Source organism: Centruroides sculpturatus, unplaced genomic scaffold, assembly GCF_000671375.1.
Source record: "Centruroides sculpturatus isolate CEXI.00-Female unplaced genomic scaffold, Cexi_2.0 scaffold1132, whole genome shotgun sequence".
Taxonomy (NCBI): domain Eukaryota; kingdom Metazoa; phylum Arthropoda; class Arachnida; order Scorpiones; family Buthidae; genus Centruroides; species Centruroides sculpturatus.
In genome coordinates this window covers 198466-220913 of record NW_019385318.1, presented here as the reverse complement: position 1 = coordinate 220913, position 22448 = coordinate 198466, and the positions used below count along the sequence as shown (strand labels likewise).

At 28.6% G+C, this 22448-nt stretch overlaps 1 protein-coding gene across 8 annotated transcripts in view; it reads right to left on the bottom strand.

Moving 5' to 3' along the window:
• The window catches only part of LOC111637573 (la-related protein 1B-like), a 151980-nt gene that overhangs the window by 64814 nt on the left and 64718 nt on the right, over positions 1-22448 (bottom strand). For 6 of the 8 annotated variants that reach the window (XM_023383080.1, XM_023383082.1, XM_023383084.1 and 3 more), the window contains 3 exons: positions 13831-13984; positions 12540-12961; positions 7727-7836 (listed from right to left, as the gene is read on the bottom strand). In XM_023383080.1, coding sequence (XP_023238848.1) covers positions 7727-7836; positions 12540-12961; positions 13831-13984 — 686 coding nt within the window. Of the gene's footprint in view, positions 1-7726; positions 7837-12539; positions 12962-13830; positions 13985-14054; positions 14209-22448 lie in introns of all 8 variants that reach the window. The other 2 variants (XM_023383085.1, XM_023383083.1) reach the window with 2 other exon arrangements.

Here is a 22448-nt window from a genome sequence, read left to right as displayed (position 1 = left end):
TTTCAGATTTGGAAATTTTAATATGTTAACAAATGCTAGAAAAAACTGATAGAATTCCTCATAGTGGGATTAAAAGTTTTTATAAAAATAATCTTGTTCATTATAATTTAAAGTTATCTTTTCTTTTTATAAAAACTTTTACAGTTTATCCATGTTTTAAAAAACTTCTTCAGTATTTCTATTAATATAATTAAGAGTTTCAATTTTGCACAATCTTCATTCTACATTGGTGTCTTACAGTTTGCTGTTAAAGTGATGGTTTATTTTATGTCACCTTACTTGTTCCTGTACAACTCAGGGATATAACCAGAAATTTCTGAGTGAGGGTCACCTGCATGGCTGATAGCTTGCATAAACTTAGGTAGACAGTCTGTTGGATTTTTACATTAGTTTAAGATCACTAATAAGACATTATTTGCAAGAAGCTGCCATGTTGGTATAGTAGTTTCTTTCATAGTACAGCTGTCCCTTGATAGTCCGACATTTTGTAATCTGACATGCTCAGTAGTCTGACGCACCTCCCGTCAAGGTCATCACATCCCCGTCTCTGCCATGTCTGCTTGGACAGAAGCATGTCGTGACATAAATCTCCCCACCCAATTTTTACACAATGACATATTTCATGTGTTTTCCATGAGCAGTTCTGTTCAAACAGTTGAAGTAGGGAAATAAAAAAATTACTGGGAGAAAAGAATTGATAGTGAAAAAGATGATCACAATCGACGATAGTGATTATTGCAAGCGTGTTTTTTATGCTGAATATTTCCTGCCCAATAGATCACGCGGCGTCTGTGAGATGTGGACACTTTTTCAACTTATTTTTGTGAGTAAACTCGGTGTGCACTAAAAACGTTATTTATTGCATTTTTTGCAGCTCGAAAAAATTAAAGAACTCAAATTTTTTGAAAAGTTTCAGGAAAATGCTGCTGAAAAATCTGCCACCAGGCATCTTACACACGCCTTGTGATCTAGGAAGGGTTGTTAATTAATTCGTTTAGAAAGTTCAGTTCAATGGCGAGCACAAGTTTAAAATGAAAGAATAAAATGCTGACTCTAAAAGATAAATGGGACATTATTAAGAGGTGCAAGTGTGGTGAAAGTCTGACTACGATAGCTAGATTCTATGATATTGGATGAGCTACAAGTCTATGACATTATGAAAAATAAAGACAAAATTGAAAAATTTATGAAATCTGTAGAGGATGATTCTAGGGACAGAAAAACCCTTAAAATGAGTGAATTCCCTGAAGTTGAATAAGCTCTGTACATCTGGCTTAAACAACAATGAAGCAGACATGCTCCTATTTCAGGTGACATTTTAAAAATTAAAGCTCAATTTTTTTTATCAGGAATTGACAAAGAAAACTGATTTTCATGCTAGTCATGGCTGGTTCAAAAACTTCAAAAAATGGTACGGAATACAATTTTTGCTGATGAGTGGAGAGAAGTTGAATGCAGATGAGTCTGAGTTATCTGAATTTATTCAGAATTTAAGCAAGAAGATCACTGAATTAAACCTAACTCCTGAACAACTTTATAATGCCAATGAAACTGGTCTAAACTGGCAGAAACTTCCAACAAAGACATTTGTCACTCCAGAAGAAAAAGGTTTTTGGTAGAGAACTTCAGAAAGATCGTATCACACTCATGGTAAGTGCGAATGCATCAGGAACCCACAAGTTAAAACTGCTAGTTGTGGGTACGTCCAAAAAACCCCATGCCTTCAAAAATGTTAAAATATTGACGCTACCAGTTACGTACATGTGCCAAAGCCATGCCTGGGTGACAAAAGAAATTTTTCTGGACTGGTACAAAAACAGCTTTGTCCCACAAGTTAAAGATGAGCTAAGAAAAAAGAAACTGCCAGTGAAAGCCCTCCTCTTGTTAGACAATGCTCCAGGACATCCTGATAAGGACAAATTAAAAATCAAAACTGCCGATGGATATATCGAGGCAATGTACTTACCAAAAAATACTACGGCATTGATTCAGCCCATGGATCAAAATGTTATCAAAACTCTCAAGGCACACTACAAGAAGTGATTCCTTATGGATATTGTCAGTCAACCTAATGCTGACATCACATCAATTTTGAAAAAATTTAACATCAAAGATGCGATTATCAATGCTGCGTTTGCCTGGCAGCAAGTCAAACCTACTACATTGATTAAATTGTGGAAAAATATTTGGCCTAGTAACCCACTCCTTTCAATAGAAGCCAACGACCAATCTCTGCAAGTTGTACTAGATGCTGCCCTTCAAATTTGCAACAAAGTGACTAATTCATCAGAATCAAGTGAAACTTTACAAAGCTGGATTTTAGATGGCAATCTCAATGCTGACTTAACAGATGAAGAAATAATTAAGAAAATGACAGAATCTGATGAAGACGTGACCCAGGAAGCACAACAGGAAAAATCTTTCACCGTCAACTGTAACAATGCTGTGTTGGTTGCAAACACTTTGATTGTTGGTGTGAGGAGAGAGCATATGACTTTGAGAAAATTTTGATGTTAAAGCAGATACAAGAACAAACAATGACAGATTGTCTAAACAAGAAAAAGCAAAAGACAATCAAAGATTTCTTCAAAGTGTGAGCACAGTATGTATATATTTACATATGTACATAATTAATCTACCTACGTTGTGGCATTTAGTTATAATGCTTATAAATTACTGTACGTATTGTATTATTTATGCCTATACATATTGTACGTACTGTATTATGTATGCCTATACATACTGTATGTACTGTACATTTATTGGCTTCCGTATTTCTTTTAATAAACATGTTTTAGTTAGCCGAAATGGGTATTTCATTTCCATATTAACCTAGGCAGCATTTTACTCATAAAATGTAGGAATATTGTAGGCTACTGCTAGCAAAACAATGCCCCAAATATGTAATCACTTTCGGTAATCCGGACACTTTTGGTAATCCGACACCCCTTTGGTCCCATACCTGTCGGATTATCAAGGGACAGCTGTAATGTTCAATAAAAGATAAAATGGTTGAATGAGGACAAGTTTCAATTAAGTTTCAAAATAGTTGAATGAGGACAAGAGAAAATTATTCTTTAACTCATGGTTTGTGTAGCCTAATATTTGAATATGATATGGCTGTTTTCCTTTTTCAGCCAGTGGTCAACTACTTGTGACACTTTAAACACTGTTTATTTTTAAACTTGTATGGACTGCAGAGAGTGAAGGGTGAAGAACATTAGTGTGGTAAATGCTAAATGCTATCTCACATGGCTACATCCCCAACATGGCATTTTAATTTTAACAAAATAAAATTCAGTTTACCTTTTTCTCAGGAGGCATTGTCAACACATGCCAGAAGCAAGAAAATTCTGAAAATACTTTTTTCAATTGACAATATTAATACAGAATTAGTCATTAGCAATGTCATCCTACTTGTCATGAATATTACGTGTTCTGTGAATATGAGAAAAGATACCGATAACCTTATGACACCTGTGTTGTATCTCTCAAAATGTTTGTGAATCCAGTCTTAAGTCAGATAATCAAGCATCTACTGTAACTGCTAATCATAGCAATAAAAACAAACAAATTAGTCATAATTCAAATAACATCCACTTTATTGACTAAGCATATAATGATAAGTACATCTTAAAAAATAAGGAATAAGTACATCTAAATTTCATTCCAAAATATCACTGTATCGTTATTTATTTATATATATTGTTTCTCATAATACCAGAATCTATCAAATTCAGTTTCAAAAATAAAAAATAATTGTTCTGATATAGAAAAATTACATTTCTAATTCAGATAAATAACTTCTTGCTTTCAAACCAGATAACCATTCTCAGTTATTCTGAAGTGAGTGATCATAAACTATATATTTACACAATTATTTCTTATTTGTTATAAATAAAAACATTTGTCAAGTTCTTTGAAAAAAAAACCCCTCTTAAGTAAAACCATTATCATGATTATAGTCCTTTCACAAAAAATCTCATGCTGAAAATTTACATTCATTCACTGGTTTTCCCCAAATAATTCAATGAAACCATCAAGTATATTTATTCATTTTTTTAATGTGTATCGGCGTATTTTTAAACTGGTTAATGCATTATTATCGTGTCCATAACCATTTCTATACAATTATTTTGTTTATTTTTTCAGAGTCATTAAGACTCTAAAATTTGATGACATATATCTCTCGATCTAACATGGTTGAAGAATGCTAGGAACGAAAACAAAAAATTAACTAAGGGTTGGGAAATTAAATAGTTTTCCTTATTTATGTGATTATGTTATAGTTTCATTCATAAAATATAGAGTGATTTCTAATGTTTAAAAACCATTTTAAATAAAAAGTAATACACAATTTAATTAGAAAATAATGTTTAAACTTTTGAAACATGCATAAATACAGAGCCACAATCTGAGTTTCTATTAAGTGAATTGAATTCCAAATTTTTTGTAAAATATAAATTGTTTCAACTTGGTAACATATGCAACGAACAGTGTAAACAGTATGGTTTTATAAATCTCTGTAGGGTTATAATTGACAATCTCTCTTCTATTCTTAACAAATTTATGCACAACTTCTAAACAACTCTATTTTACTTTAAATTCAAGATCAATATTGGATGCTTTAAAATGCAGTACTCTCTAGAAAGCTGTACTAAGGATCAGTTGTGACATAATAATGGTCACAGTATATTTCTATAGTAACAGAGTGGAATTTTAAAAAATGATTTTTGATAATTTCAGATTTGTTCTTGTGTTTTATGGCTTGCATTATTGAACATGACAGAGAAACCTGTCCAATGTGTGAGCTTGAATATTCTTTTATGCTCTAACAAAGCAGCATATTAACACAATAACTACTGCCTAAAAATGAGAGAATATTGATGAATTATTCAAATTATTATCTGGCAATCACATTTTCTTCATTAAAAATATAGTTAATATGTTAATTTTATTTTAGTAAATTCAATGGAGAATGTATCATCATCATCATCATGATATTATTATTTGACAGTAAAGTTGTTCCAACTTTATGACAACGAGTCATTCAGAGGCAATGTATGCTAACATTAATTCATGTATGATGATGTTGTAACAGATGACCACTCAAATCTTCAATAATCCCAGCATTATTAATCAAAACAAAATTTGAGAGATAAATAAATAAGACCTAAAACTAAGTGGTAAAATCCACCGAAAAATGCAACATCTGTCAAGAGCAGAATGCATTTAACTTTATCCTTCCGCACAGTAATTATCAAACTACTGAAATGAATCTTGGTTCTGTTATTTACACTTTTATTCTAACACATTAATTACAATTTATATCCACAAAATTATTATGTTGGGGATGATTAAGTGAAAATCAATGACAACGAAATCATGGGTTGTAAGGAAAACCAATTTTTATTTAAAACATTAAAAGAAATGTCACAGGTTATAAAGTTATAAATTTACACTTTATAAACAGTTCCTTTGATATAAAAACATTTAATTTATTAAATTCTTATCACAATTTGTTAAGCAGGTTCTAATATAAAATTGATAATTCAAACTATCAATCATAATGATATAGTAGTTTTAATGATAAGCTTTATAAAGAAAACGAAAAATGTGAATTACTGAATTATTAAATTAACTTCTGGCTCCGTAATTTATGAATGGATCAAACTTTTTGTTTAAAATTGAAATAATTTTCAATATAACTACTCCATATTTTATGAACTGAAATAATATATTTGTGAAACTCAGAAATTAAATTATTGTCAATAACTATAGAATATAATAAATTTTCAAGACAAATTTCATTTCATACTTAAAAGTTAATATAAATTATGGAAACAGTTTACACAAGGATGGTACACAATTTAATTTATGAGGCAGTTTTCTTACTAAACACAATTTAATTATGTTAAAGTTAGTATTATCTAAGTGATCATTTTAAATTACATAATCTTTCAAGAACTTAATGCTTTAAACTTGACTTCATTTGTGAAATAAAATAAACATTTTAATTTATGAGGCAGTTTTCTTACTAAACACAATTTAATTATGTTAAAGTTAGTATTATCTAAGTGATCATTTTAAATTAAAAATCTTTCAAGAACTTAATGCTTTAAACTTGACTTCATTTGTGAAATAAAATAAACATTTTTTTTTAAATATATGAAAAGTGAAGCAGAATTTGAAAGGAACATTTACCTATCATTTCTTATAAAAATTACATTATACAAGACCATAAAACTATTGAATTTATTATTGAAACATTTACATTTAGACTATGGCATAAGCAAACTTTCAGCTGGTTTAATCAAACCAGTTTTCATTATAAAGTATAAAATCATTTTCATGGAGTAATTAAATATATTTTTCCTTTATGTATATATTCAGTAAACTATTTAATATGAAGTATAAACAATTACCAGTTTTTAAATTCATAAAGAAGCTGTTATTAGCATTTAAATAATAATAAATATTACACAGTTTACTGCAAAACAACACTAGTGTTTAAGTTCTTTTTAATTTATGGTTTCTAATTAGAATTTAGTACAGGGTTCATAGCAGTTTGTCATTGTAAATTTCCACATTATCACCAAAAATTCCAGTGTCCTAATGTTAAATTTAAAGCATGTCCTGTACTTATGGCAAAATTAGTAAGTTTTATAACTTTGCAACAATACAAATTTCTTTATGTACAGTACANTTTTTATGAATAATCTCTCATAACTTTTGCAGTAAACGTCTGAGTTTCAATTTGTTATTGTAATTATTAAAAAATATTCATTATCCATTAGTTAAAATGTCAGTGGTTCAAAAACTTATTCCATGCTTTGCGAAATAAGACATATGAAACCACAACTTTAACTTACACAACCCATTGTAAGATTTAACTGTTTTGTATTGTTCTAGGTATTTTATGTAATATGAAACAAGTTCCAGAATCTGAGTATCTTTAACCTTTGATCAAATTTTTGAGGGTCATGCATTTATTAATAAGTAACAAAACCAAGATTGTAAATATAAAGTCTTAAAACAGTGTTTACTTTAATATTAACTTTATTCAGAGAAGCAGATTTATAATTTGAGTAACGACACGGTTTTAATAACCCATTAAATGATATACATCATTCGGTGCTATTAAGGTCAGATACTGCAATATTCCCAAATAATTATTTGCTTACTTAGCCACAATAGTGACAGATGATGCAACTGTTGCATTATGATTGGAAAAACAGATTTCTCAGAAAAAATAACATAAAATTTTACTAGAAAAATTAAACTTTAATGAATATTTATACACTATTTGCTTACAGCATGTCTGCCTTGATAATACACAACTACATTAGTAAAGTTCAATAGTTATTTGAAATCCTACTAATGTACAGTATAATTTCCTAATAAACTCTATTTCCTAACAATAATTGCATGACATGAAAATTTTATCAAAGGTAATAATATAATCTACTCAAATCTATCATTACAGGTTCCATATTATTAATAACAAAAGCACAAGTTACATTAAACTATCATTAAAGAATAGTGGCATTTCAATGTTTTATTTATTTATATATTATTAATGCATTTTAATATATGTTAAATAGGTGATATAAAAACTATTATTTTAAAAAAATGTATATATAATTATGAAAGTTTTATTGCATATTTTATCATTATTTTATCACTATCACATATTAAATTAATTGTTTTTTTTAAAAATTCTTACCAATCAGTAAATGTATTCTTCCTTCCATGTGGTGTACTTTCCATTTCTTCATCAAATTGGAATTCTAATTCTTCTTTGCTTTCCATTGTTTTTGGCTGTTCTTTCTTTTCCTGAACAAGTATACAATTCGAAAAATTACAAAACTTCCAAGAATGAATATATATAAAGCCAATTTAATATGTAATTATTTTCAGAAATTAATTTACAGTATCTTTACGTAAATAAAAATAATTTACTATCTTAAATTAAAAGATTATTAATATACCACTCACCAAACCATCACCAGTTTATGTCCCAAAAAAAACTGAACTGGTTTTTTAATGACATGAACTGATGATGGTTTGATGAGTGGTATATTTACAATTACATAGTTTTTGAGATATATAAAAGACTATTTCCATTAATTAAAATTTAATAAAACAATATTGACCAAACCGAACAATAATATGAATAACCAAACAGAATTTTATAATATATAAATTATATATAAAATCTAAATAAATGTATCATTCAAAATAACAATTATAAAAATTAATATTTAAACTGAAGAATCCTAAAAGACTACAATCTAATCATATTTTTCTGAAATTTTTATTTAAGCTACAGAACAATTTTCTATGAAAATCCAATTGTTAATGGTTGCTTCTTAATATAAATCATTATCAACAGTCATTAATTTGTAGCATACCGTTTAATTTCTTGCAATAGAAATCCACAAGAACATTTTTAGTTTGCTTTATTTTAGCACAGATTCTGACTACACTGTTTTTAAACACAACAGAGTAGCAAAAGGTATTAACTGTGCTTGAAACGATATGCAAAATCTACTAAAAGAGTCATCAGTTAAGATCAGCACACTTATAAAATCCATTTATTTGACAAATTTGTATAAAAGTAGCAATAAGCATCATTTTACACAACATAAATTTCTTTCTTCTGAAAGGCAAATTAGTTTATCTTCAGCTTTTACTTGAAAATCTCGAATAAAAGCTGAAGACAACTCGTTAAGGATCAAAAGCATTTTGTTTTAAACTAATTTGGCTACAAGAAAAAGTTATTTCATTTGTTTGACTAATATATTTACAAACTTTAATATAAAATTACATCAATTCTTTATTAAATATGCATTAACTAACATTTACTAATCATCTAACTGAAAACATTAGATGATTAGTAAATGTTAGTTACTGCATATTTAATGGTTATGTATTTATTATTGTGATAGTGCAGTTACAGAAAGGATTAAGTTCTTTATTACCTTTCATTTAGAATTGTAATTATCTACATAATTCAGAGATTATTTTTAATTCTGTAAACTATAAAAATCCATTAATATTTTCTTTAATAACTTATAAATGTATAAATATTTTTAACAAACTTTATTTAAAATAATAAAAATTTCAAATATAAATATTACTTTCGTTAAATTTAGAAATACATTTAAAACTCTTTGCAAATTAAAAAAAAAAATATTAGTAATTTCTTCAAATAATTCATGGTTAATTGCAATTCCCTAAGAAGTTTATTATTTTAATCAAAAAAGTGACAACCAACAACTAGTGATACTTATAGTCAGAAGTTATCTTTCATACCTACTTTCTTATATTAATTGAAATTGCTTAATAAAAGTAAGTAGGTACGAAAGATAGCTTAGAACAAAATTCAAACTTGCAGCTTTCATAAAACAAGTAAACATATTAAATTTTGTTAACTAATATCAAATTATGCTGAACCAAATTTTAAACAAACACATATACTAGATATTTATTTACTATCAAACTTAATACAGGCAAATATACTGAGTTTGCAATAAGCAATTAATTTTATTTATATTTTTGTTAAATATTCTGTTCTTGAAAGTAATTAAATTTCTCTTCTATCTTACAAAATAATTTGACAAAACTGGAAGCAGTACATCTCGTGTAACTCCAGCAATATATTTAATTAACCAAAAATGTTTTGACCTACTTCCAAAGGCCTTCTTCAGTTGAAACATCAAACTTAAATGAAAAAAGTATATTCAAAAAATGCATTAAATACAATGGAAATAAAAGAATTGGGAAGAACATTAAATTAGTTCCATTGTATTTAATACATTTTTTGAATATACTTTTTTCATTTAAGTTTGATGTTCCAACTGAAGAAGGCCTTTGGAAGTAGGTCAAAACATTTTTGGTTAATTAAATATATTGCTGGAGTCATACAGTGTGTACTGCTTCTTTCTTAGCTAATATTGCACATTTAAAATATAACCTCAAGAAATAAGTAAAAATATTTTAAGAGCATGTTATCTATTTGATAGTTTAATAAGATGATGAACCACAAAATGTAGGTTTTGTGGTTCTTTATCTTTTTTGACTATCATTTGACAAGAGTGATGACTCCTGAGAGAACTTTTAAAAGATATTTGCCTCTATTCAGGTATTATATACATTAAAAAACTCCCCAACTGGTCAACCTGTTAGTCAAACACAAGCCTATGACCAACTACCAACGTTTGGTAGTTTTACCCATTTAGTCACTACTAAATAAAAGAACGAATGCTTGAGGGCAAAATATGTATATCTTAATTTTTAAAATGTTTTAGCATAATCAAAGTACATGATAAACAGAACTTATCATGTTATTGCAATGTACTTTCATTGAATTTCTTTTAATAAACCTTATTAAAAGTACACAAAATAGATTTTGGTTTTTGAATTATATTTATTTTTAATAAAAATATGTTAATATTTCTATTTATAAAACACTAACAATAAACTTCAGCCACTTTCATTAATATCAAATGTTTTCACCCTTTTAGGCTCATCTTCAATGCTTAATTCTGAAATAAATTTAAAAAAAACCATTTTCTAATTTTACCATTACCTTTTGAATGTAAACATTTCCAGAAATGGAATCGCTTTTAAATTCCATTTGAAAATATCTCCTTAGAGATAGCACTGACTTTCAAAAGTTCAAGTAATGCTTAGTTCAAAACTGATGATGCAAACATATTTACAGACAAGATGTGTGTAAATATGTTTGCATCACTAATGGACGATGAATATATATACAGTGTTACACTTTATTTCACTTTTCCTTCAATCAAAATCAAACCATGTTTTTGTGCATTACATGATCACTTACTCAACACCATCCCAAACAAAAGATACAACACTGATATTTTAGAGCTTACTCACCTAGTAAGTCAACACTCCTCCTTTCATTTAATAATGAAACATTTATGCAGCATTAACATCCCTATAGCCTACCTCAGGAGATCTCTGTGAATTAGTACTAAGATGACTGAAAGATTGGTCCTGCCTATATTTAATGATTATATAATCTTGTGTTTACACTATGTTGATGATATACTAATCATCTGGACCAAGAAGTCTAACAGAGAATATTTTTTGAACACAGTAAACAACAATCTATGTGAATTAACATAAAAATTAGAGCAAAAGCAGTTATTATGAGGAAACTTTCTATGCATCAATATAAAACTACAAGAGTATAAATAAAAATGCTGGGTGTATTATAACCTAGAACACTAATCCCTCCACATAGTAATACAACTGTATCCTGTGACCTCAAAAAATATAAAGCCCTAGCATTCAAGACTATTATTAAAAGGGTGTCACACATCGGACACTGTTACTATTCAATGAGGTCAGTTTAATCTGTCCAGTAAGAGAAATAAATAATTTAAGACTCACAAACAACTAGAAATATGTTTTTTGAAAAGAATTTGGAAAGGATTGCATAATTTTAAAGACTGGAATGTCAATTTACGCACCAATTATATATTTAGTATTAGAATGTTTTATTTTGGAATACAAAGAATCTCATATGATTTTCTAATGGCTTAATAACTGAAACAGTCTCCTAAAAGTAGCCAAAAACATTCATTTTTCAAGCATGCAGAAATACATGCATATGGTATGTGGTGTTGTTTACTGGCATGTCATTTCCACAGCCTGGAAGGCATTGTTTAAATTATAATCAATTTGGGATTAGTCTGTTGTTTTTTGTTCATTTTGTGTTTTTTATTTACGTATACTTTTTATTCACCATAAATATGTTAAAATCATTATCTCTGAACTATGTATCACTTCAATTTTCAAAAAGTCAATGTTATCTCCAAGGAGATTTTTGTTTCCAAATGTGAAATTTGAAAGTTATCCTTTTCTGCAAACCTTTATGTTCAAAAATTCAATAGAGTCTTGAAAAATGATTTCTTTTTAGAAATTTATTCTAGATAGAAACACCGACGATTCCCAAAAAGGTTGAAAACGTTTTGGTGTTAAAGTGGCTGAAGAGTTAGTGTTTTATGCTTCAGCTTTGATGTGTCAATATCTGATTTTTAAATAAATTAAATTAAAACAAATTAAAATTAATGTAATTTTGTGTATTTTTTTTTTTAAATACTAGATTTAATCCACAATTATTATACAAATATTTATTGTTTTCCAGAAAATATTTATCAAATAGAACTAAAAGTACCAAAGAAACTGCTTACATACATTAAAATTGCAAAGAGATAAAAGTTTTGGAGCAAATAATTAAATTTTTTATGAAAGGTTTTGTCGAAAATACAACGTTTTCTTCCATAATGTCATGTATCTGTTGTTTGATTTCAACAAATTTACATCATAAATGTCATTTTTTTTTGTAGAAAGCAAATAAAAAGCTAATACACATTAAAAACAACTTACATACTATCAGCATATTAACTAATTAATCAAACATACCGAAGTTGACAGTTATTTTTATAATTGTTATTTATGCTAAAAAAAAAAATATATACAAATTTCATATTCAATCATACTTTTGGCTTTGAATGTGATCTTGCACGTCGTTTCACTTGTTTCCAAGCTTCTTCGAAAGCATTATTATTGGTTTGATTATTTTCGTTTACACTAGATGGTCCCGAAGTTATCACATTAGACTCCTCTCCTATGGATAGTTTCTCAACTTCATTAATTATTTCATTTGAAGTTTCATTATTTAATAGTTCTTTTTTGGGCTGATCACTTGTATTAACTGTTTTTTCTTTTTCTGTATAATCACAGAAATCTTTTCCATCCTGCTCCTTGCCTTCTGGTTCCTGTTCAGTATCAGCGTCGGTTCCAGCATCTCCATCCATACAAGATGAATAATCATTCGATCCGTGTAATTGCTGTTTTAGTTTATCATTCCCAAATGATTCAAAGTACATATCAGACATAGATGCACCTTGAAAAAAGAAATCTGTTTTGAAATAATTAATAAAGTTTAATATTTAAAAAGGTACAATATACAGTATATAAAAAAAGAATAAAGATAATTTTTAGTTTGTTATATGTTCTAATGCAATGTGAATAATTTGAATATAAAAGAAAATTTCTTTTTGAAATACTCATACACTTTGAACTAATCTACTAATGATTTTGTATAAATACTTCACACTAAAAACAAAAATATCCAGCAGGAACAAACTTTATTGAACTAAACAAATGTTTTCAATGGTTTTAAACAAATCGGCTTCAGGTTAAGTTATAATAAAATGTAAAGAGGAAGATAGAACACAATTTTTGAATGGAAAGAACTATCGTTTCATTGGTCAGCAAAGAGTGTGTCATCAATAATGTCAGCGTAACTGGCAAAAATTTTAATTTATCATTGAGTTAATGATACGTACAAGTTCATGTTGACATCATCAACAACACACTCTTTTCCAACTAATGGTACAATAGTTCTTTCCATTAAAAAATTATGTTATATCTTCCTCTTTACATTCTATTGCAACTTAACCTGAAGATAACAGTTTAAAACTGTTAAAAATGTTTGCTTACTTTATTAAAGTTTGTTCCTGCTGGATATTTTTTGGTTTTAGTGTGTTCATTTTTATAATTTTCATTCATTGAGTGGTATTTCATAAGTATTTCAAAAGAGCAGACAGTTTTCTTAGCATAAAAATCTATGAAGTGTTCTTGTTATTTATTTTAATTAACTATTTTGTTTTGTTTAATAAATCCTTTACAAAAATATTATTAGAAAATATAACAAACATTATTAGAAAAAAAAACTATCATTAAAATTTCCAATTTTAAATAAGTTTTATTAAAATAAATTCTTACCAGTATAAGGATATGGCTGCCCAGGAACAAAAGCTGGAACATCAGGATGAAGTTCTGTTGTTACTTGACTCTCAATTGGCCAAAACTCTGGATTATTGCGTGTACGTATCTTCAAATTATCCTTCAATTCAATAGCAGGAGCATCTTTCAATGCCTAGTAAATGTTTACAGTTGTTAATATANATTTCCAATTTTAAATAAGTTTTATTAAAATAAATTCTTACCAGTATAAGGATATGGCTGCCCAGGAACAAAAGCTGGAACATCAGGATGAAGTTCTGTTGTTACTTGACTTTCAATTGGCCAAAACTCTGGATTATTGCGTGTACGTATCTTCAAGTTATCTTTCAATTCAATAGCAGGAGCATCTTTCAATGCCTAGTAAATGTTTACAGTTGTTAATATAGTCAACAAAATGATTATGCCATAATAAAAAGAATGATTTAAAAATATATTAAAAAAAAAAAAAAAATACAAATTTATCATTTAATACATTGAACTCTGTTCTTGTTATTTTGAACAATAGTTTAAATAAAATGAATAAGTAAGACCAAAGTTACATATTTTTACAACTTCTACTGCACAACAAATCATAGGATGAGTTATTTTCAGCTTGTTTTAAACAAGAATCCTCTATTTTCCTATGAAACTAGACAACAGAGAAGAGTTTCACTTTCAAATTTATGTATGTAGATGCATTTGACAATAGCATTACAAACTATAGCAATAGCATATAGAGAAATCTCTTGAATCATAAGCATCTATCAACATAAATAAAAATTTCAAAATAACAACCTACTTACTTTAATAATTGGTCAATCAATTTTCCAAAGAATTAATTCACGTAAGAAAAAGTTACATTGGAAGAAAATTTGATAATACACTGGGCGATTGGTTAACGAACATAATCTGTTCCAAGACTTTGTTTGCTATCCGAATTGTTTGTTAACCGATTATCGATTAATCATAGGTTTTTATGGGAATTTGATTAATTTGTACTGGAGACCCCAAAAAAATAAAAAATACATATATACACAGTATTGCATTTTTATTAGTCATGTTTTTTTCCATTTGTGGGGGTTAAAGAATCTGTCCAATGTCGATTGCTTTTCTCTCTTCTTCAGGATTTTTTAGAAGTAATTAATAGCATTGTAATTGTAGAGATCCCGAAGCTTATTAACCTCAACCTGGTTTAGATGCCATTCTAAGACCATTGTTCTGATATCCTACTACTTCTTCAAAAGATGTTTAACCTGTCCTACGTTGTTCCTGAAAATATTCGTGTTGACCTGCGTGGGCGATCCCAAATATTTTCGTGTTTACATTGGAACGTTTTTGATACTAGATGTTGCTATACGTCACAATTTTTATATTAAAACGAACTTTCAAAATATAATTTTTTTCTATATTATTCAATATATTTGTTTTGTTTCTGCAACATAAAAAAATAATTTTTAATGATACAGTAAACACAATTATTATTTAAAGACAAAAAAAATTTTTTTTAGGCTTAACATTGACAAAAATTTAACATGGCGTCACAGGCAACAAATGAAAATTTCAACATCGAATAGGTTAATAGCGAATATTGGCATTAATCCTCTTTTTCAGAAGAAAACACCTCACTGAGTTTCTTGGTGTTCTTCTGACGTCAGATCCATTTCAGGTTCTATTATGAGCTCTTCAATATTCTTTATTTCTCAGATGTGATTTTTGTTACTCTTTAAGCTGCTTGAGTCTTCTTGATTATATAGTATCTTTCTTCGATAAGATTGAACTGTGGCCTACTGTACACCTGTTCGAGACATACTGCCCAGCAGCATCAGACATTTGCCCACTCTCTATCTTTGCTATTATACTCTCACCTTTCAAAAATAAAAACCAACACAAAAACTTGGTGAGTGCCCGCCTGACAGTCTCACGAATACTATAAAAAAATTGTTTCTGTCAGAAAAATAAAAGGCTGGAATTACAAGGGAGAGTTTCAAAATTCAGAGGAATACTATCTGTTCAATTTAAATTGGGTTGAGAGTCAATGTCAACGTCTCACGCATTCCAAAAAGTTTCGAATTGTTGCCTGAAGACAAGGGAAGAGCAATCAGTATTAATTATTTTACATTGCTTTTTCTTGTGTTTGTTCTGTGAGGTGTTCATTATCTGAACATAAATATCGTTCGTGAAAGTGTTCGTTATCCCATTTGTTCGTTAACCAATCACCCACTACATACTAAGTTTATCGAATATATAAGATGATTGTTTAAATTCATATTTAGTCCTATGACTACAAATAATGATAATTAGTGTGTTCATTTTTATAGTTTTCATTCATTGAATGGTATTTCATAAGTATTTCAAAAGAGCAGACAGTTNTATAGTACTATGACTACAAATAATGATAAAAACTATAAAACCAGAAAAATGCTAAAACTGTTCACGAAATCATGAGTTTTATACTGGATTAAACATTTCTGAGGACATCAATGTTTCGTCATCAGATCAAATATTTTAAAAACATTCAAATAAAACTGACTGCCCAGGAATAAAAGCTGGAACATCAGGATGAAGTTATGTTGTTACCTGAACCTCAACTTGAAAATCGTGTAGATAAATGCATCTATCTATCTTCATATAATCCATCAATTCAATAGTGGGAATATCTTTCACTGCCTAATAAATATTTAGTGATTAATGTAAGAAAATGGTTATGTCATAAGAATCATTTAAAAATAAAAAAAAATAAAAAATACAAAGTTGTCATTTATTAGGTTAAACTGTTATTTTAAATAATGGTTAAATAAAAAGAATAAGCAGGAACATGTTTTCATTAATTCTACTGCATGTACTGTAGAAATCTGATAAATTTCATTAAAAATAACAAATCATAGGATGAGTTATTTTCAACTTGTTTCGAAGAAGAATTCTTCATTTTCCTATACAGGATTCCCACAAAGTTTTTGAATTCCATATTCTTGACAGTTTTTTCAAAAATTCCTAACTCAAGTTGTTTTTTATTTCTAACTGGAGTTTCCTCTTTTCAGCAGTACTTTTCTCTTCTGAACATTTCCTTTTCCTTCAAGGAATTTCTCAAAATGCCTTCTGGCAGATCTAACAGAGAGAAGCATCTTGTAAGTGATTGATATTTCTTTCCTGCCTCCAGCATCTATTGTCACATCACAAACTTTTCTCTATGCTACAATGGTTTCTTCAAGCTAATTTTCAACACAAATTGGTTTATGAAAAATTCTCTCTCAACACTTGCATTTTCATGCAAAAATAAGCCCATTTTTACTATTTTCCAAAGTTCTACATAGTTTGGGTTGTTAAACAAAACAGAAGGGATAGAAATCACCAATTATCTTTTCAAATTTCAGTTCTTCCTCATCAAAATTGAGCTCAAATTTAAACTTGTCATGAAGACTTAATCTTCATGACAAGTTCCTAATGAATAGATTCAAGGCCAGTTTTCATAACTATTTATTACATGTACACCACAGATGTCAATATTCACAAAATATTTCCCATCTCCTTCACTATCTTTCTCTGATATAAGCATACAGCATCTTGATTAATAAAACTTAAGTTTATACTACACCCATTCACTGACTTTAAAGTAGAGGAATAACCATTACTAAAAACCATTTAAAAGACATTGAGCAGTTGATCTTCATAAAAACACACTAGTATAGTAATGTGTAGATACTTTATTTTGATTTATATCAAAAAATTGAATAAATAAGGTAACATGACAAGTCAAATTTGACTTATTCACTGCTTCATCTAAACATACAGCAAATTCTTTGCATAAATGTACCTAATCTTTCGGCATTCTATCAAAATGCAGTGCAAAGCCATAAGGTATAAAAGTACATAGCTTAGCCTAACACACTTTGAGGCATTACAATTATCTGGAAATGTGATTCTAAATGCCTCTGCAATTTTTTCACAACATAATGACAATTTACTTTGAACAATGTTAAGAACCCAAGTAATCACAACATTAGTACAGACAACTTGCCTTAAAATGAACACCAATAAGCACATTCTCGCATTAAAGTGAATTTTCCCATTGTTCTAGCAAAACACCATTGTCACAATGTTTATTTTCATGCAATAAAGTGAACAACAATTTTACTAGTATTTGTTAAAACAAACTGTAAATTATTTTCACAACCCTAAGAAATAACCCTATTTCCAATAATAATTTTATTCACATCAAAAAGTGTAAAAAGCAAACTGGTACTATAGTTAAAATTATTTTACTTAAACAGAACGTTTTTCTCCTAGTAAGCAAGGACAAGTTAAATCTCCGATTGCAAAAAATTCAAACATCTAGTTTTCGCAGCCATTCTACCACACTCAGAAAATAGGAATTAAAAGTTTTAGGACATCCACCCCCTGAAATGGATATAGTCCAGTACAAACATATGCTAGCTTGCATATCAGGGGTGCATATGATGATGCCAAATTTGGTTTCTTTTTACTCTTTTGGCACTAAAAAATACTTTCTACTTTTTAAAACAATCTTCAACAGAAAAAAAAAATCACAGATTTCTTTTAGCTTTGTTTCGTTTAACCATTCTGATATATTGATCCACAGTGAAGCAATGAATACAGTTGCCTCCCATTTTGTTTGATCTGAAAATCATTCAGAACATTTAAATTTATTTACAAAATCAAACTAATTTTATTTAACTTTATTTAGTAAATTAGAGCTTTTGATTTCCTATTAATTCTTAACTCCGTAAATTTGACCCTGAAAATCGTTAATACAAATTTTCGATAAAGCAAACTAGCTACTGTTCCTCTAGTGATTTATATTAATTCAAATTGACCATATCATCATCCTTAAAACTGAATATTTCTATAGATTTAATATTTCCCTTTAACAAACTAGAAAGAAAACTGTATTGCTGTAAGAAAAATGTACAATTTCATTACACAAGTTGCATAGATTAATTATGAATATTGCACACAATTACAACTTGTGTAGAGATGCTTCTGTTGGAATTTATCAAAAATGTTTTTTATAGAAGTTTGCGAAGACCTGATTTTGCCCGTCTGTTGTTAAATTATCCCATTACTACAAATGAAAAACTACTTTTTGCCCCAAATTCCAGAGTGCAAAACTTTTTTGCAAACATTGCAAAATTTGTGATATAAATCTTCATCCTTTCTACTCAAACTAAAATCTGGGCTTAAACACGATTCCAACCATGGCTCATTGAATACTCTTCTTTTTGAAGTTACATTATTTTAATTTAAACAAAAAAGTTCCAGAAAAATAAAACATAGTCTCACAAACATAGATGATGGTACTAAATAGAAGTCCTAAATAGAACTAAATAGAAGTCCTTTATAATGTACTAGGACTAAATAGAAGTCCTTTATAATGTACCCATAAAGTTGAAAAATTTACTACAAAATTGAAAGGAAATATATTTATCTGGGAATTATATGTTTGCACTTGCTTGTAACAACAAAGTTGTTTCTAAGCTTGCAAGTTTAACAGTAAAAATAATTGCAAGTAGTTTCTATTGACAACACCAACAAGTCAGAGCAAAAAAAAATTACAAAATCATAAAAGCAGCAATTTACATTCTAGTTATTAGAAAAGATCACATAAGAATTTTTATTTAAAATTAAATCATATTAGTGCTGTTTGCATCGTGGAATGTAATGTGCTAGAAGTGTGGTTGCCATATCCTAACACAAGAAAAGTAAAGCAAAACTAAACAGAGTTTGTTTTCTGTCCAAACATGAACTAAGAATTGAGTCAAAGTGCTAGCAAGTCAATAATACTGTTTTGGAGGCCATCTATGATAAATCACTTGTTGTTACTACAAGAGTAATGTCACTGTGGAATAAACAATAATATATAAAAAAAAATTGCACCTGTGCTACTGATCCTGTATCTTGAAAATAATGATAGACCTTAATTTTAATACACTTTTAATTTCCTCATTTCATATTATGTAAAACAACAAAGCTTAATCAAAATCAACCAATCAAATTTTTGAGAATGAACTCAATTTTATAAGTCATGTAGAAGAGGCTTTGTTAATTAATTGCTCTGTCTCCAAAAGAGAAGAAACACAAAGTAAAAACTTACTATTAACAAAAATTAATACATTTTCCTGATTTTTCTATCATTTGATTCAAGTTTCATGGTTGGTTGGATTTGGGAAGTTCAGTAGAAAGCCAAAAAGTACTAGGTCAAGACATTTGGGTATTAGAATTCCTTTTGGTTGTTTTAATAATTCATAAATCTTTCTATTATATACTGTTTTAGAGCTTCAAATATATGTTTATTGCTTGAAGATATGCCCTAATAGATTAAATTTGTCTGTCATCTTTTAACAGATGTAGAACTTGGTTATCATCTGAGAATAATTGTTGTTGGAAATAATAATCTCGAGCTATTTTGTATTAGAGACAAGTTAATAGTATGTGTCTGACCATAAGTAGGGTATGACAAGTTGAGCATGTCGATTGTATGTCCTTTGTTATCAGATAATTGTGTGTGACTCAGTTGAGCAGGTATAGTTTCTTTCCAGTTTTTCCACTAACTAATTATCCTGACTCAGATTATATTTTATCCTTTTTTCTGACTAAAATAAAAAATCATGACATTGTGGGAATCCTGCTATAAAATTAGTCAACAGAGAACATAATTTTCAAATTTATGTACACAGATGCTCTTGACAATAGCATATAGAGAGATCTATTGAACCAGAAACATCTATAAGCATTTTAGAATAAAAATGAATGGTTGAAGATATCATAATGATTATTTATATTTATATAGTCACAGAAAAAAACCCATATAAATCCTAAAACTGCTCAAGGAATCATGAGTTTTATTCTGGATTAAATATTTCTGAAGACAACAATGTTTCGTCATCAGATCAAATATTTTTAAAACATTCAAATAAAAAATGACTGCCCAGGAACAAAAGCTGGAAGGTCGAGATGAAGTTCTGTTGTTACCTGATCCTCAACTGGCCAAAATTCTGGATTAATGCGTGTACGTATCTTCAAATCATCTGTCAATTCAGTATTGGGAGGAGTATCTTTTCTCAACACCTAATAAATATTTACAGTTCTAGTTAATGCATGTAACAAATGATTATGTCATAAGTCATTTTAGAATATTAAAAAGTTTTTTTTTTATAAAGTTATCATTTGCTAGATCAAACTGTTCTTGTTATTTTTTTGAATAGTGGTAAAATAAGAAGAATAAGTAAGACCACATTTCTAAGAATTCTACTGCCTCAACAAATCATAAGGCAAGTTATTTCAACTAGTTTTGAACAAGAATCCTCCATTTTCCTATGAAACTAAACAAAAGAGAAGAATTTCATTTTCAAATTTATGTACATAGATGCATTTGACAATAGTATCAAAAACTACATCAATAGCATGTAGAGAAATCTATTGAATCACAAACATCTATAAACACAAATTTTGAAGTAATAACATACTTATTTTAATAATTGGTCAAGTAATTTGCTCAAGAATTAATTAAAATAAGAAAGTTTTATTAATGATCAATCTCACACCTTCCTTGCATCTTCCAACAATATTTTATTAGAAACAAACATTTTTGGTTTAGTTTATGGGCCTGCTTCAGTTCTATACATTCAAATTGAGCAATTTACCGAGTACCTAAAGCAGGCTGAAAAAGTTTGTTTCTAATAAAATATTGTTGAAAGATGCAAGGAAGGTGTGAGAGTGATTATTGTTAGAATCAGTTCCAGCTATGAACAACACAATGATTAAGACTTTTATTTTAAAAAAATTTGATGATATATCAACTTCACCCAATTGCTAAGCTATCCATTTCTATTTCATTGTTCAGAAGAAACATAAAAACAATATATAAAATCTGAATACTATATTTTTCTTTCCAAAATGAAATTCAAAATGAAAAGAAACAATATTTTGAAAATAAAAATGAATAATTGAAGATATCATCACATGATGATTATGTATCACAGAAAAACAAAATCTATAAAAATACTAAAACTGATCAAGGAATCATGAGTTTTATTCTGGATTAAACAGTTGTGGAAACATCAATATGTCATTATCAAATAAATATTTTAAGAACATTCAAATAAAAACATCTCCTAAGACGTTTGTTCCTTAAAGTAATGTGAAATTTGTGAATTTAATGCAGTTGTCAGGGGGGATGTGAACAACTCCGATAGAGAAAAACGCTCCTTGTGAGAATTAGATTGGAGGTCACCGTTTGTGATAACAATTAGATGGGAAAGTTGACACATAGGTGTCAAGAATGCACCATTATTGTCAACATTTGATAATCATGCGACTCCTTTCCCACAACAATTGAATAAAAGCTGGAGCCCACGAAAGCTCAGGGTGATCCAAAGGAAGTTATACTTGTCAATGTGCGCATCTCGTCTCCTGGACCTCCATACAATAAACTCAAATGAAAGAAAGGAGAAGATATTGGTAGAAGACAGACCATGGCTTCAAACTTCCATACTTATTGCCATACTACAGTTCTACACCAGACTACAATTCCTACAAACCATACCATTCATTTCCTCATTGAGGTGTTTTTATTAGAACATTGTGAACTCTCTCTCTCTCGC